The following is a 17,364-nucleotide window of genomic DNA, read 5'->3' as shown; positions in this document are numbered from 1 at the left end:
GCCCCGCCGGCCTGGAGTCCTGCCTGCCGGGGATGGGCCCCGGCGGCCGCTACTCTGGGGCCAGGATCCGGCCGCTCTGCAGCCTACAGCGGCCCGCCGGCATGCCGAGCTGCCGCCCCCCGCGCACGCGGACGCGCCCCCCTGGCACGGGGGCGCCGTTGACGGGGTCGCTGGGCGCGGGGGCCGGCAAGCTGGTGGTGGACCACGGCGCCTGCGCGCCGCGACAGCGCCTGGCGGACCGTCGCATGATGCAGCCGACGCGGCCCCCCTTCGTACCCGCCGGCATCCTGCACCGGCGCGGGCTCGGCGGGCTGGGCGTGCTGCCGGACTTCGACATGTTCTACGGGCGGCCACGCACCTCGCCCGCCGCCGCCACCAGGCCCTGCCCGCCGCACGGCCTCGTGTACCAGCCCAGGCAGGGCGTGGACGCGCCGATGGGGCCCCCGAAGCGCCCCCAGTCCGCGGTGGCGTTCTTCTTGCCCCTCTAACTCCCACCCGCCATCCCATCCTATCCGTCCGACGACCCACGCCGTCGACAGCAGCCCAGCAGCCCTGACTCTCATGTGATATGCGCAACGTGTGATAGCGTCACTACGTCCTACTCTGTTTTTCTGTTTGTTGTGAAATAAAATTCACCGTTATTTATTTTGACATTTGCGCGGCGTTTTCTTTGGAAACCCTCAACGCCTCGTCGACGCCCCGACAGCTTGACAGTGCCTCACGCGCCGCCATTCTTCAGTTAGCGGAGACGCCCCTCTTGGGCTCTAGGGCGTTCCGCTCTTTGAGCACTCCGTCCGATGAGAATCCTATCGACCTGCTGCGGGGCTGAAGCAGGCCGAGGCAGGCAGAGGTGTTGCGCGCCGGCCGGCTCGCCAGGCGGCTAGTCCAGCGGCGGACGCGCACCCCGTCATACCGGACCCCTTGACGCCCAGCCGCGTCTACAGGCGCCACTCTCCAGCGACACCATGGTGGTGAAGGAAGCGCCCGTGTTCTTCGTGCGGCCGCAGTCGTCGCCGATGCGCTCGGCCAAGGGCCGCGTGCCCGAGATCCCCGACCTGGACGGCGACGCCACGCCCATCATGCTGCGCGTCGCCATGCCCTTCATCGCCGTGTCCGCGATGCTGGGCATGGCGCCCGTCCAGAGCAGCAGCGGCAGCAGCGCCACGCCCAGCCTGGCGACGGAGAAGACGGAGAAGGCGGCCACCTTCGGCATCCGCAAGAAGCACATCCTCTCCAGGAGCGTCTGGCTCGAGATCTACTCCCTCGCCGTCCTGGCCGGCGTCTCCTTCTCCAGCTACCTGGTGTTCAAGGCGTCGGGGGACGACTCCATCAAGCTCAACAAGCTCGCCAACGTGCTCATCTACGCCTCGGGCCTGCTCACGGTGAGCCGCGGGGCCGGGGAGTCGGGAGTCCGCCGGGTGCGATGGGTTGCCTATCCCCCGCTCGGCGGGCGCTAGCAACTCTCAAATCAGTCCACACGCACACAACACCGCGCAAACTCGTCGAAAATCGTCTACAGAATAAAACCAAAATCACAACACCGCCTCATTGGCTAGATCCTGCGACGCGAGGTGCTTCGAAAGCCGCCCCCGTTTTGTTTCCCCGCGCGGGGCAGCAGTGCGGAACGCACCCTCACACACTCCACGCGCTGTGACGCGCCGTGACGCGCCGCGGTACTTCGTTTCGTGACGTCTCGTGACGCCTCGTGACGCCTCGTGACCACGGGCCGTCAACGTCAAGGGCCCCGTCGGCGGGGTGGGTCGATTCTGCACCCGCAGGCGGCGGCGTTGGCGACCGTGCCAAATAGAGCCAAGCGCACAAACACGCACATGAAAGAGAGGGAAACAATGACAACACAACGAGGTCTGTCAGCAGGTTTCGCGCCGAGTTTGAATTTCACCCTCATGACGCCCCCGAGGATGGAATGTTGTTTCGAGTGGCGCGGACGCCGAGTCAATGAGCGTGTGTTGGCAGGCCACGGTGGCGGTGCTGGTGCAGCTGGCCACCCTGTGGTCCACGCGCGCCGCCATCGACAGCCTGGAGGGGCTGCTGGACTGCGAGGAGGAGACGCAGACCATGACGCCGTCCCGCACCCGCAACGCGCGCATCTGGATCGTCGTGCAGGTCCTCGTCCCGGCCGCCCCGCCCCGGCCCAGTACACTGGCAAGGGTTCTCAGCCTTGGGACCGCGAAAAAGTATTTTAGTGTCGCCAGATTTTCTCTGTGGCGTCGCAAACCGCGGAAAGGTTGAGAACCGCTGCTCTAGATCCGGCCTGCTCGCGCCGTGTAACGCCGTGTAACGCCGTGTAACGCCGTGTCCGCTTGCAGCTGCTGCTGTGGGCGTCCGTGTCCGTGGCCTTCGCCGTCTTCCACTTCTGCTTCGAGGAGCCCAGCTCCGAGATGGCCATCTCCTTCTGCTTCCGCGCGTACGCGGTGTCGCGCCCCTTCCTGCACCTGTCGTGCATGCAGTTCGCCAACCAGGCGCACGCGCTGTCGCTGCAGGTGCGTGCACTGGAGGGGCCCTCGTCGTCGCCGAGGTGTCCGCGGGCCTGAACGAGCTCCTTTGCCGCAGCTGGTGTCCGCCAACGAGCGCCTGCTGACCATGCTGGGCCCCGTCTCCGCCGGGCTGACGCCGCAGACCCTGGAGATGTGGAGCCGACTGGGCGACGCGGCCAACCCGCTGCGCCAGCCGCCCCTGCACCCCGACGTGGAGGCCGCCTCGCTGGAGACGGTGCGCGAGCTGCGCCTGCTGCACCACAAGATGCACGTCATCAGCGGCTACCTGCAGTCGGCGTACGGCCCCCAGATGCTGCTCGTGCTGCTCAGCACGCTGCTCGACTACACCACCATGCTGTACATCCTGCTGGCGCGCATCTCGGTGGACGTGGCGGGCCTGCTCATCGGCACCATCCACGTCCTCGTCATGTACCTGGTGCTCACGTCGGGCAACATGGTGCGCCAGGAGGCCCAGCGCATGGGCGAGGTGAGTACACCGCGGACTGCGTTACGATTTATGGACGCCCCGGGCCCCGGCCCCGGGCATCGAGGGAATCGGGATTCCGTTTGCGGACTCATTTTTACGAAAGGGCATGCCCACGTCGAAGTTGCGTCGAGTCAAAGGTCACTGGCGCTGGCGAAAGGAAAAACCTCGCTGGTATTTGAACCTGCTACCTTGCAGTCTTGCGCCTCGTTGCCGACAGATCCTGCAGCGGGGCCTGGTGCACCGGCGGCTGAGCGAGCGCCTGGTCGAGGAGCTGCAGGACTTCTCGCTGCAGCTGGTGCGCCTGCCCACGCGCCTGTCCGCGTGCGGCCTCATGTACCTCGACTACAGCATGATCCAGGGCGCCGTGGGCACCGTCACCACCTACCTCGTCATCATGCTGCAGTTCCCCGGCAGCGGCAGCAACCGCGCCAAGCCCAACACCACCATGGCCAGCGAGGGCTAGGGTAGACTCACCTGGGCGGAGGCCACACGCCTCGCCGTGGTGCCGGGTATTTACCGAGCTGTTCAGCCCCCCTTTTTTCCCTCGGGCGGCAGTTCGCAGGAGATACTCCGTGTCGAGGGGACGGACATGGAGTGGGGTATATCAGTAGACACTGAGATAGGCTTGGGCCGGATTGTGGGGGGCCCAGGTGTCGCATCGCGGGGTGGTACCTGCTGCGGGTACAGGCGTGTGCTAAACGGGAAGGTATGGGGGGGGGGTAGGAACCCCTTTTGTCGCTAGCGTCTGGAAGGTACGTAAATTGCAACACATTCCGCCTAAAAGTAGGCAAACATCAAGGCCTCCCTTGAAAAAAAAAAAACCTTTTGCGCACGCCACAGTGGGGGTATTGGACTGAGGAAAAAGGGTATAAATTACAAAAAGATTTATTTTTAACGTTGTTTTACACCTCTCGGAGGTGGTCTTATAAATTACAGGCTTGGCGTCACACTTGAGGAGTCTATTACACTGGCACACATTTGCACATGCTACTCACTCACTCATTCACTCTCTCTCTATCTCTCTCTCTCTCTCTCTCTCTCTCTCTCTCTCTCTCTCACACACACACACACACACGCGCGCACGCACTCTAACACTCATTTAGGTAAAAGAGACTCACTCGTGACAAACAGAATATGTTTTTCTTGTCACTGCTCACTTGCATTTTCGCTTATGGCTTTTATATATTTTAATTTGCTCCCGAGGCTACTAGAATGGCTATTTCACTTGTATGGCGTTTATGGCTTTCAGTCACAGAGTTCTGTGCAGTTTTAAATCTATGTACCCACTAGTTAGATAGTATGTAAGACTATAGTTTTTAAAGCTTTTTGCCGCACAAGACTGTCTGATAAAGTGACAGTTGTACTCATCCCTCCCGCGCATTTTGGGCGCATGCATAAAACCCATGAGTGAGCGTATTTTTCAGGCTTTCTGCTTGCAAGAGCGCAGTTTGGCGCCTTGAGCAAAAAAAGGGACTAAACGAAACTAAATTATAAAAAACAAACTGTAGAAAAACAATAATAATGATGAAAACTGAGGCGTTTGGCGGTGAACTGGGTGGGTTCCTCCACGACCTGTCGGGCTGGTAGTCGCCTGAGGCCGCGACGCCGCGACGCCGCCGTGTCGTCAGTTCACCAAATTGGACGTGTCAGCTTTTGCAACGCTGGCCGGCGGCGGTCGCTCGAGGCGCGGGGTTTTGCAAAGGGAATATATTAAAAAGGAGTGGTACAGGCTGGGCGGGAGAGTTGGGCAGCCGGTATGCAGTCGTGGCGGAGACGGGTACCGCCGAGGGGATGTTGTTGTTGTCGTTGTTGTTGTGGATGAAGATGTCGCTCCTGCGATGGCAGCGACGCGATCTAGTACCCCAGTTTCCTCAGAGCTTTCAGATCCAGCTTTCCGTAGTAGTCCTCGCTGCGGGGGAACAAGAAAACCAGGACTGAGTATAAAGTGCGTGTCTCGATGTGACGCACGGCTGGTTTCAGAAAGAAACTAGATTCACAGGGAGGGGTCGTCGCGGTGTCCGTCCCGTCGCGTCCCGTCAGCCTTGCAGTGCGCCAGAGGCGTCCTTCCGGCGGGGCGAAACCCACCATGTTGTCCTTCGGGAAACATTGCCGTCGCAGGTTTCAAAGGTTCCTGATCGTCTATTTCCTGTCCACGAATTCGTCTGTGATCATGTCCGTGGACTACTGTAATTTAGACATACTGACTTATCTCACGACAAATTATAGATGTAATTGTGTCTGCCTTGTTTGATGTATTTTGTGATTGTGGTTGTTATCGTTATTATAGTCCTGTAAATGCGTCGAAGTCGATTTCAATAAATGTCGTGTCTTTTTAACGCTGAGCTCTGCCTTGAAGACCTTCCCCGCAAAGTATTTGCAAACAGCATGGAGGAAAAGATATCGTGCAGCGTGCATAGAGCAGCATTAACAACAAAAAAGTCTGTACAGCTGTATGTTCAAGTTTACAGCCCAACGCCATGCAACGGAAAGGAAGAAGTAAAAAGTTTCTTTTTAAAAAGAAGGAATCACACAGATATATATTTCATTTTCAGCATGACAATAACAAAAAAGGGGATGGGGGAAACACGGCGCAACACATACAACATCAACAAATCTGAGTGAACCTCGTCCGCGGACAATTTTTTGGGCTTTTCTCTCATTTTATTATAAACGTTCAGTTTGTACGGGTTGGTCATTAAATTAGCGCCACTGGTCGCTGACATGCCCAGCGGCGTTCGGGGCGGCCCGGTAGGGTCGCACCCATCACAGGTACTCTCGCGCGGGCATCCCGGCCCGGCTCGGCGCCGCCTGCCGCGGCATGGCTCGGCTGGCCCCGCTCGGCTCGGCTCGGCACAGCCCTGGGGCTGCCAGAGGCTGCCAGAGGCTGCCAGCCTGGGGCTCAGCCCGACTCGGCACGGCCGGCCAACTCTCTCAACGGTCACACATACACACATTCACACACACGCACACACACTGAAGCACATGGCGGCACACTGAGTCCTCGCATCACACGACGCTGTCTCGGTCCCACTGGGTCGGGGCTCTCTCTTTCTCACTCCCTCTATTCGGAGTCGTCGAAGCCCTGGCCGGGCTGGGCGGTGGCGGGCCTGGACTGGGGCGCGGGCCTGGCGGGGGCGGCGGGCCTGGGCTTGGCGGCGGCGGCCTTGGGGGCGGGGGCGGGCTGGTTGGCGTTGGCGCGGCTCTGGCCGGCGCCCTGCAGGCCCTGCAGCAGCTCGCTCTTGCGGATCGTCTTCAGGTCCAGGTCGCCGTAGTAGTCCTCGCTGTGGGGCACGACAGAGTTGGTTGCAACAAGCTGTCTCCAGAAATGGCATGCTTTGCACACAGACACCTCGGAATCGAAATCGCTCCCGCCACACACTGCCGGCTTGGAAGTGATGTCGGGATGAGCAACGGTCGCTACGGCCGGACGCGGGGGAGCGTGTGCCGGACGCGATGACGCGTTAACGGCAGTGGCCCTCAGTGCCTTCACTGCCAACCGGGGACAGCACGGCGCCAACCAGTAATCGGACTTGGCGCGAATCAAGGCGGAATCGAAAGAACACGAAGAGGGGGTGGGTGGGGGAGCCTGGACTGGCAAGAAGTACGGAAGTACGAAAACACGGAAAGGTATTATTGAAGCGTCCCATGCAGCCCTGCACATGCGCAAAGACTTCCAGACGAGCCGGAGGGACTGGGAACAGCGTCTAAGGCTTCCTGTCCCGAAAAAACAAGAACGACAAAACATGTTGCGTCTGCAGCAACAGTGGAGGCAAAAAGGGTCAAGGCGAGAAACAAGCCGACATGCAGGCGTTGGCAGATCCCGGTTTTCTCGTCAACAATGATTAGGTAACAAATATACAATTCGAGTGTCTTTTTAAGGAGGGAAGTTGTTCACATTGAATTGATGGTCCAAAGTAACGTAAGTGAGTAAAAAAAGGACGAAATTGTCTTTGTTAGTGATCCGGGTCCATTCGAGCGTGCACTGCTACCGCAGTGGTGGCGTTATCTCAACTTTCTAATCAGTGGCGACCCAGTGCCACCCCGGCGCGGCGCCACCCAGTGGCGTGGCGTGCCAGGCATGGCAGGCATGGCCCTGGGCCGCGCCGAGCCGCGGGCGTCACGGGCATTGGAGGCACGCCGCTGCTCTGGTCCGCTCAATGGAAAGCACGATTGTTGTCATCGCGGTTACATGGCCGCCCTGCGCGCCACATTGCGTCACCAGGACACCGGGGGCCACCGCGACCACCAGGGCCACCGGGACACCCTCCCGGCTCGCCAGGGGTGCGCAGTGTGGGCATGGCCGTCGTCAGTGTCGCTGTCAGTCACTCCCTAAGAAAGGGGCGGTCTTCAACTCACCAGCCGGGAACGTCCTCGGGGTCTTCGCACACGCCGGAGCCCTCGGAGTCGCCGATCTTGAAGACGGTGCCGATGGGGCAGCCGTACTCGCGGGCGACGCCCTCCATGCAGATGTAGTACTTGCGGCAGTCCTCGGGGTGCGCGTGGCGGGAGAAGGAACCGCCGGCGCCGGCGATCTCACCGGGAGCGGGGCAGGCGAAGCCGTTGGCGACCTCTGCGGGGCGGGGCATGGCGGAGCATGGCGTCAGTACGGCCGGCGGAGGGAAGTCAAGGCGCAGCGAGCGCCTGCGCGACGGCGGGTAGGCAGGCCCGCTCAACACGCCGGTGCAGCGGGACGGCCCACCCGCACCGCGGCAGGCGCTCTGAAACCGGCACTCACCTTCGTTCTTGCACTCGGGGACCTTGTCGGCCCACATGCAGACTCGCGCCTCCCTGTCGTACGCCAGGCCGGGGGAGCACTGGTACCTGGAGGCCTCGCCGTTCCAGCAGTTCCAGAAGGTGTCGCACTTCTTCTCGTCGGCGAAGATGCCGTACAGGCGCGGGCAGTGAGGGGTGCCGATGGCGGGCTCTGCAGGGGGAACCAACGTTTACAATCCAAACATCCCCGACACGAGTGTGGGTTCTTGAGACGAGTATTTTTGTTGTCTTGGGTGACTCACCGAGCTGAGAGCGGTCTCCGCAGTCGACGTTGTGGAGGTAGTCGCAGTTCTCAGTGAGGAACTTGTCGTCGCTGGCGTCGAAGGCCAGTCCGTTGCCGCAAGTTTTGAGTTCCGCTACGCCGTTGTCGCACTTCCAGTACTTGTCGCACGACACGCCGTGGGGGTAGAAGCCGTAGTCGTCCGGGCATTTGAAGCTCTCCTGCCCCAGCGCTGCGGGAAGACAAAGACAGTCAGGCACGGCGAGTTCCGACAGTTTTTACAAAAAGGCAGCCAGCCAGCCAGCGAGTGCGACAAGGAGAGACATCGAGCCTCTTTTTCCCCTACGCCCCAATCGCGTAACAGAGTCAACAGAGTGCACCGAGTCGGCCTGGCCTATCGATGGCAGCGCGCTCTGGAGCTCTGGACGGCTATAAATGGAAACAACGAGTGCGGCGGTGGCGGTGGCTTCGCCGGACTTTGCAGCCACCGCCGCCACTTTCACCAGCACCCGCCACAGCCTGCTTCGCGCTTCGCCCGGCGTGCGGGTCTCCGAGTCGCCGTCGCCGACATGAAGCGTGTCACGGTGAACGGCCGGCCATCCTCCGATTGAACCGAACGCGCGGCCACCGCCGCCACCGGCCGCCCAGCCAGGCGGTCGTCAAACCGTGCGGTGCGGCTCGAAGAGGACTCGGACTCGACCCGCGGCTTTTGCGCAACCCCACTCCTAAACGGCAGCGGGCAGCGCCGTGGCGGGGCGGGGCCGCGGGGCCGCGGGGCCGCGCCGTGGCGGTGCAGCGAGACCGGACTACACACGTCGCAGTCGCCGTCAGGCCGCCGGGCCGTCAGTCCGCGGATCGGCTTGACGAAATCCCCTTTTCGGCGGGGAGGGGCGGCTCTGGGCTTTGGCAGTGTGGGCGCCCAGGAACTGGCGCACCGCGCGGCACCGCGTCTCAGCATGGCAGTGTAGTGCTTGCGGCGCCCCAGCCCCAGCCCCAGCCCCAGCAGGGCGTGCCTCTGGGCGTGCCTCTAGGCGTGCCGGGCGCGGCGGGCGGCTTCCTGCTCCAGCGACTCGCTAGCAGCGCTAGCTAGGTAGCGCCGCTGTCCCCAAATCGGCGGCACGGCGAGGCGGGGCGCGGCGCGGAGACGCGGGGTGACGAAACCGGCGCGATTCGGCACGACGTCAGTGCCATTGTGGATCCTCGCCGCGGGCACGGCGGCACGGCGGCACGGCGGCACGGTGGCACGGCAACACGCGGCCGAAGTGAGGTGCAGGACTATGCACTCTCTCGCTCTCCTCCGGAGCCCCATCCAGTTAGTGCGGCGCGGCGGCGTGCCGATTTGGGCACGGAGGCGGCGGCGCCTCGCTCTGCGCCGAGCTGCGCGCCGCGTGTTGCCGCGCGGCCGGCACGCGACGTTTCGTCACGCCACCCACCGCCTTGTCGCGACAAGCCGCGCCCCGCTACGACGAGCCGCGCCGAGCCGCGCCAAGCCCAAGCAAGCCACACGCGAGAAGGCGGTGCGCGGGCCGTTGTGCAAGGCGTGTTTGTTATTCGTGCAAGGCGTTGGTTGATCCAGGCGGCGCGGTGCGGCGCCCTCTATGACAGCCGGAGACGCGACCCATTTCTCGACACGCTTCGCTTCGCAGCGCTTCGCCGCGATCCGCGATGCAGCGAGCGCGGCTTGGCGCGGCCCGGGTCCTGGACGTCCTGGATGTCGACACGCTTCCTGCGCCCCGAGCGCCGCGCCGCTACGCCCCGGGCCGAGGCGCGCTGCGATGGCTGGGATGGGATGAGCCTCGATGAGATGCAAACACGCCGATAAGGCTTTCGAAACGGCCCGGCCGACGCCCCGCCGACGCCCCGATGCCGAGGATGAGGAAGGCGGCGTGCGTCGCCTGGACTCGAAACGCGCACCGCGCGCACCCCACCAGCGTTTCCACAATAACTTGAGCAGGAGCACGCACACGCGAGATGCTCATTTGAAAAAAAGGCGGTCCACTCTCCGAGAAGAGCAACCGGTTTTCTGACCTAAAAACGAAGCGTGGCCGACCTCCTCGCGGGGCGGGGCGGGGCGGGGTGTGACGTGTGTGTGCACATATTTGCCCCACCCCACCCCACCCCCACCCCGCGCAACCATCGATAATTGTTCGGCAGGCTCCGATTCGGTGGGGCTGTGCATGTGGCCGAGATGCACCCAGGCGGCCTGGCGGCGAGGTGCGGCGCGGCTACTGTACGTCCACGCCCCTCGGCGCGCCTCGCCGCCTGGCCGTCGCGGTGCAGTGCAGGTCCCAGCCTTGAGGCAGGTCAGTTCCCCCGGGGCTCACACGACTCGGGCGCCAGGCCCCTGCAGGCACTTTCCGAACACTGCTTCTCTCTCGCACTCATGGGGCGTCCCGTAGGGCGGAGAGACAGAGGAACGAGCGCACCGTTTGGAATCAGACTGCAGGTCTGTGACGGACGTGCAAGGTGCACCTTGCGTTCCGCTGTCCCACGCAGTCCCGCGGCGGCTCTGGTGGCACTGGACCGCCCTGGCCACGTCGGCCACGTCACACCGTCTCTGTCGCACTTGGGTCGTCGCGCGGGGTGGGACGGGGTGGGAGGGAGACAGAGCGACGAGGGCACTGCTCGTAATCGAGCTGCTGACCCGGACAAGGTCCCGCGAAAAGTGTGGCACCGCGCCTCGCCTCGCGCCGCGGCTGGCTGCACTGGGCCACTGCTGGGCACTGCACTGCTCGACACGGCGCGGCCGCCGGTGACGAAATCGCCGTTACGAGCGCCTCGAATTGAACATGCGATGAACTCCAAGACTCGAACCATCAAAGGCACGGCCGCCCGCATTCCGACAGCGCTGAACCTCGCCGCCAGAGCCAGGACTCCAGGAGCCAGCTGCCACATGGCGACACCGCTCCCACACCCTCCGCGCCGTCGCCGCCACCGCCGCCGCCACCTCGCGCGCGAACAACGGGGAAGGAAACGCAACCGCCAGTCACGAAAAAAAATAATATAAAAACAAAGATAAATACGAGGCGACACTCGCCAAAGTGGCCAACGCCACATGCGTAACGTGTAAACGTTGTGGGCCGCGCGCCAGACACTATTACGTGAGGAATGGCTCGGCTTGCTGCACGGCGCGCGGCCGCGCCGCCGGGCCGCCACGCCGACACTGCGATTGTGTGGCCAGCGACGCCAACGACGCCAACGACGACCGGGACCGAGGACCGGCACGCCGAGGACCGGGACCGGGCGGCCCGCACACGCCCCAAACTGAGAGTACAGTGAGACAAGTAACAAAAGCGTGACAACCACAGGGGCGGGGCGGGGCGGGGCGGCTTGAGGTCGTAGCAGTGTTGCGCAACGCCGGACCGGGAAGTGCCGCGCGGACCGCCGTTCAACAGCCGGACAGACCCCCCCCCCCCGTCCACCCCCGGCCCAACACACGCCCATCAGACGCGAGCACGGCGTGCGAACGATACACAACCTTTCAAAATTAGGCCAATCGGTCCGACGGGGACACGCACACACACACACGCACACACACGCACACACAAGGGCCGAGGAAAGTGAGAGCAATGACTCAGCGTGAGCCCGGCGTCGGAGGTGAATACAGGACCCGACTGCTCCAGATGAGAATGGGATTAAACGGTGACGTCTAGTCCCCTCCCTCCTCCTCCCCCCTCCAACGGTCTCCTCGGGGTGCGTGTTACGCAACTTGACCTTACAGCGTGCAGCCCGCACCTTCGGCTTGCCTTGGGTTTGCGCGCCGCGGGTTCCGAGGGGTCGCGCTAGTGGGCCTCGCGAGGCGTCCGAACGGGACCTGGTTCCCGCGCCTCCCGCGCCTTCCTCTCGATGCGACTCGGCTCGCGCGCGGCTCCGTGATCGATCCGCCTTGATACTGCGCGCTTTAATTTTGCCGCTCCTGGGACGGTCACTCTCGGTAATGTACGGGCGAGCCTCTCGACGAAGCCCGCCTCTCTGGTCGACCTCTCGAGTAAGACAGCTGCTCTAATCGATCTCTCGACAAAGCCCTACCACACCGATGAACATGCAAATAAATCCCACTCCTCTAATCGATATCTCGATGAGACCTGCCGCTCCGATCGAACTGTCGACACGCCTGAACGCCCCAGACGGCTCGCCGGCCCGCACCGCCCACAACGCCCACACCGCCCACACCGCCCACACCGCCCGCACCGCCCACACCGCCCACACCGCCCACACCGCCCGCACTCAGCTCGTTGACCCGGCTCGGCGACGGCGTGGCGGCGTGGCGGTGTGGCGGTGCACCGTCGTGACTCGATTGGGCCTCGGGGACCGAGTCGGGAACGGGCCGCGAGGACCAGGCCGCCAGGACCCGGAAGACAAACCAACATGACGAAATGTTCTCGCGGCGTGCTATACCGTGGTGGGGTGGGGCGGTGCGGGGCGTGTACACCCTTGCAGGACGGCCCCCGGGCAATGTGTCTCCGCCCCGCCCCGCCCCGCCCCGACACGCCACGCCCCACCCGCAGCGCCCGCCCCGCCGCACTGAACCGGTTACATAACCTCCAGATTCACTTTCTACTGAGAATGCGGAGGCGCCCAGCCAGGACTCGGGACTGGCGGCCCAGGAGGTGCGGAGCAGCAAGGAGCAAGGCCGGTGCACATCACCTCATGACCGCATCCGGCCAGGACCGCGTCCGGACTCAGCATTAGGGGGACTGCATTTCTCACGACGCTCGCCAGGCTCGCCAGCCCAGACGCTGGACCACGCTGCGCCGCGCTGTCAGCATGGAACAGCCACCGCGGAAACGAAAAGGGAGCCAAACAAGCTCGCCGTCGTAGCTCCGCTAGCGGAGGACTTGGAGGGCGCCCAGCTGGCAGCCGCCAGGCAGCCGCAGCCCGCAGGAAGTTTCCGCGTGGCGACTTCCAGATGCAAGTGGTGCATCTATTGCAGCAGCCGATGCAACATGGCCAACCGACCTAGCCCAACCGAGCGAGTTGCCTCAGAGGTTATGGGAGCGTGCGAGCGAGTGCGCAAGGGGCGTTCCAAGTTCCAACGGCGTCTCTTTTGTCCTTGGCACCAGGCCGTCGACGACTTGGCACGTACGTGGCGATGGACCGCCAGGGGGGCGGCAGGGGCGGGGAGGCGAGCCGTCGGGGGCCACCCGCGGACTTTCTGGCCAGTTTCTTGGGAAACCGTGCGAGCGCATCCAGCGGACCCAGTCCAGTCCAGTCCAGTCCGGCGGCGGGGCGGACTCTCGGACTGCGACATCACTGCTTTAAATTCGGCTCACGCGTCGCGTCTCGGCGCTTCTCGGCGCGTCTCGCCGCCGCGTTGCGTCGTCTGCGTCGTCTGGCTAGCTGACTCACTTTCAACACGCGTGTCTGCGGTCGCGAGGGTCGCTGCCTCACCGCCTCGCGTCGCCCGGCGTCGCGACGCGTCGCGCTGCGCCGTCTGGCTAGCTGACTCACTTTCAACACGCGTGTCTGCGGTCGCGAGGGTCGCTGCCTCACCGCCTCGCGTCGCCCGGCGTCGCGACGCGTCGCGCTGCGCCGTCTGGCTAGCTGACTCACTTTCAACACGCGTGTCTGCGGTCGCGAGGGTCGCTGCCTCACCGCCTCGCGTCGCCCGGCGTCGCGACGCGTCGCGCTGCGCCGTCTGGCTAGCTGACTCACTTTCAACACGCGTGTCTGCGGTCGCGAGGGTCGCTGCCTCACCGCCTCGCGTCGCCCGGCGTCGCGACGCGTCGCGCTGCGCCGTCTGGCTAGCTGACTCACTTTCAACACGCGTGTCTGCGGTCGCGAGGGTCGCTGCCTCACCGCCTCGCGTCGCCCGGCGTCGCGACGCGTCGCGCTGCGCCGTCTGGCTAGCTGACTCACTTTCAACACGCGTGTCTGCGGTCGCGAGGGTCGCTGCCTCACCGCCTCGCGTCGCCCGGCGTCGCGACGCGTCGCGCTGCGCCGTCTGGCTAGCTGACTCACTTTCAACACGCGTGTCTGCGGTCGCGAGGGTCGCTGCCTCACCGCCTCGCGTCGCCCGGCGTCGCGACGCGTCGCGCTGCGCCGTCTGGCTAGCTGACTCACTTTCAACACGCGTGTCTGCGGTCGCGAGGGTCGCTGCCTCACCGCCTCGCGTCGCCCGGCGTCGCGACGCGTCGCGCTGCGCCGTCTGGCTAGCTGACTCACTTTCAACACGCGTGTCTGCGGTCGCGAGGGTCGCTGCCTCACCGCCTCGCGTCGCCCGGCGTCGCGACGCGTCGCGCTGCGCCGTCTGGCTAGCTGACTCACTTTCAACACGCGTGTCTGCGGTCGCGAGGGTCGCTGCCTCACCGCCTCGCGTCGCCCGGCGTCGCGACGCGTCGCGCTGCGCCGTCTGGCTAGCTGACTCACTTTCAACACGCGTGTCTGCGGTCGCGAGGGTCGCTGCCTCACCGCCTCGCGTCGCCCGGCGTCGCGACGCGCTGCGCCGCTGCGCCCTGCCTTTTCAAGGTTATGTCGATGGCCCGACCCGCCGCGACCCGTCCGCCCCGCCCCGCCCCGCCCCGCCCCGCCCCGCCCCGCCCCGCCCCGCCCCCCCCGGCGATCCGGGCCGGCCCGGCCGGTCCCATGCTGGGGCCGCGGGGCCGCGGGGCTGCCAAACCGGCTGCCAGCAGATGCGGGGCCCGGGGTCCGGGGCCCGGCACCGCCATTTCGACGGCGACCCCAAAGCGGTGGGCCAATGGGGACGCGACGCTTTTCCAGGTTTCCACAGAGTTCCACGAGGGACGCCGTCTATTTCACCGAAAGTGTGCGAGATCCCGCCAGCGGGCCACGAGGAGGCCGCCTGTTGGCGTGACTGACGGGGACGGGGATGTCACCCAGCGCCCTCGGGCGGGCCCCGCTCCACATACGTGCGCCACCCCGCCCCGCCCCGCCCAGGAAGCGGATTGACTGAAGGCCAATTTGTTGATCCGCCAATGGTCCCATTCCAGGAAGCTCTCCCCGCGCGGCGCCGCGCCACGCACTGCACCGGGTCGCCTTGCAAAGTATGGACATGCACTTACTTTCTTCCGCTTCGACACTGCGAGGGGAAAAGGGGGGGGGGGGGCAGGGGGGACTTCCACCAGGAAGTTGCAATAATACTCGCAAAAAAAGGGGCGGCCGTACAATGGCGGGATTTGAACCCGAGTCCACGTGGCGTGCCGGGCCGTGCCGGGCCGTGCCGGGCAAGGTGATAGGCATGGCGCCACGGTGCGGACACAGGCCAATGCTCTCTCCGTGCCCCCCTCCCCCTCCCCCTCGTCCCTTGACGCAGCACCTTTCCCCGACGCATCTAGAGCTTTCTGTCCATGCCCCCCTCCCTTTTACTTCTCACGCATTTCCGATGCAGGTTTGAGTGAAAAGCCGTGTGACTGCAGCACAGACCGTTTTACAGCCCGAACCAGAAAGTGTAAGCGACGCCAACCTTGCCCCACTGGCTGGGACGCTCGGACTCTCGGACACGATTAAAGCTATTTTCGGAGCTGACCGGCATCGCCCCCCCCCCCCTTTTCCCCCTCCTCTACCCTGTCCTTATTTGTCGTCAGCTTTTATGGAGGAAATCAAGAGTTAGCCGGCGGACTGGCTTCGCAAACGGCATCAAAGTGAAACGTGCCAGGCCATGACGGGCAGGCGGGGAGGACGAAGAAAGAAGAAGAAAGAGTCCAAGGACTACTTTGAAGTTCACAGCATCGTCTCTCTCTCTCTCTTTCTCCTTGGGGCGACCTTGATCTCTCCCGAAAGGGAACGTGCTTCATGCGAGCGAGAAGCTCTCGACAAACGGAAGGAGAAATGAGACGCGAGAAAAGTCCGCGTCGAGCGGAAAAGCGATTTCCCCGGAGTGCATATCGAAGTGCAGACAGCCGTGGGAACGGAGCGCGGCACGGAGCGCCGACGGCCCGCTCCGCTTTCACCGTGGAGGCGAAGCAGGCAAAGCAGGGGCCCATTTCGAGTGTCGGGGAGCACACTGGAGCACACTGGAGCACACCCACGACCAGGCTCACCGCCTTCTCCAACAAGCTACAGTTCCCGCCTCGAGGTGTTGCAAGGCCTCATCATTGTTACCCCGCATATACAGGCCATTCATTTGAAATTTTAATAAGGACATTGAAAATTTAACTGGACTTTTATGTGGCTGATGGCACAAATGCCAAAACAATCAATCCACAGTAAAAAACAATAAAAGCAAATAAAAACCGAAAAGTCAAACAATAAAGATAATTTTATAGCATTTCTTCCGCCCCCTTCCCCCTCTCTTCAGAGTTGAAGAGGTCATTTTTCTCCCCAAGATGATTAATTCTACTCGTTCACATGTTTTCAACACGACAGTTTACTGAAGCGAGCACTTCGACATCAACAACACTGAAGCGAAGGTAGTACGTCAACAACAACAACAACACCACTTTGACGGCAAACAAAGATCGAGGTAACACTTGGCAGCACTGGCGGCTGAATATATCCATAGAGTCCGCAGGTGGCACAGGTGGCACAGGTGAACGGCGTTGCGCGGGTGGCGGCGCGGGTCGCACTCGCACGACCAAAGAGGATGATGCACTGTGCGCTGCACTGCTGCACTGGCTGCACTGGCTGCACTGGACACTATTCGGTAGTACGTACCGACGGCCACGCAGGCGGAAAACACTAGCACGATGCTCTTCATGGCGGTGGATCAGACTGACTGCTACCCGGTCCAAGGCGCACCGCCCTTTATAGTGCAGGCCCCAGTCCCGCCGCGCCGCCCGCCGCGCCGCCAAGCCTCCAGGGGCGACTGCCCCGACCACCACCACAACACGGCCGTGCGGCCGACACGGCGCGGCAGCGGCGGCGGCAACGGCAGTGGCGCTCCCCGCGGCCGAGTCGCGAACCACACGCCGGCTGCCCCCGGCCCGCCCCCGGCCCGCCCCCGGCCCGCCCCCGGCCCGCCCCCGGCCCGCCCCCGGCCCGCCCCCGGCCCGCCCCCGGCCCGCCCCCGCCCGCCCCCGCCCCCGCCGCCCGCCCCCGGCCCGCCCCCACCGGCCAAGGGTTCGATGCTGTTCTTCCCCGTAAACAGCGACGTTAGTTGGAAATGAAAACCAAAGCGGTCTGGTTAGTTGCTGTGACCACCAACGCTGCCACTTAGCGAGCGTTCTCGACAACATTTTGTCGATAGTACACAGGTTGCAATCCATTAAAAGTTTCCATCGATGTACTGGAAAACTTGAAAACAAACAGGGAAATGTTTTCTGCAAAAGTGTCCAAATACACACGATGCCCGGTGGCGACTCGGCGACAGTGTGTTGGCAGGACATGGTTGCCAACAGTTGAGTTCGATTCGCCGAGCCCATTCCTTCAACGCTGCGCAGAGTGCACGTTGTACGGCTTGCTCTGACCGATAGTCGTTGTGTTCGATTCCT

The 17,364-nt window shown here is 63.5% G+C and overlaps 2 protein-coding genes across 2 annotated transcripts; one reads left to right on the top strand and one right to left on the bottom strand.

Annotated features, from left to right (window-relative positions):
- The first annotated feature begins 2,750 nt into the window (after positions 1 to 2,750).
- LOC117641499 (putative gustatory receptor 28b) lies at positions 2,751 to 3,715 on the top strand. The gene is made up of 2 exons (XM_034378875.1): positions 2,751 to 2,982; positions 3,200 to 3,715. The coding sequence occupies exons 1-2, from the start codon at positions 2,761 to 2,763 to the stop codon at positions 3,443 to 3,445; spliced, it is 468 nt and encodes a 155-aa protein (XP_034234766.1). The 5' UTR covers positions 2,751 to 2,760; the 3' UTR covers positions 3,446 to 3,715.
- Positions 3,716 to 3,851: 136 nt separating this feature from the next.
- On the bottom strand, positions 3,852 to 16,727 carry LOC117641498 (protein obstructor-E-like). Its single transcript, XM_034378874.1, has 5 exons — positions 16,589 to 16,727; positions 7,998 to 8,207; positions 7,718 to 7,906; positions 7,339 to 7,552; positions 3,852 to 4,891 (listed from the first exon to the last, which is right to left on the bottom strand). Exons 1-5 carry the CDS (start codon positions 16,629 to 16,631, stop codon positions 4,837 to 4,839), a joined length of 711 nt encoding a protein of 236 aa, XP_034234765.1. The 5' UTR covers positions 16,632 to 16,727; the 3' UTR covers positions 3,852 to 4,836.
- Positions 16,728 to 17,364: the final 637 nt, after the last annotated feature.

This window comes from Thrips palmi, unplaced genomic scaffold, assembly GCF_012932325.1.
Source record: "Thrips palmi isolate BJ-2018 unplaced genomic scaffold, TpBJ-2018v1 HiC_scaffold_15, whole genome shotgun sequence".
Lineage (NCBI taxonomy): Eukaryota > Metazoa > Arthropoda > Insecta > Thysanoptera > Thripidae > Thrips > Thrips palmi.
This window is presented reverse-complemented; position numbering and strand designations above follow the sequence as displayed.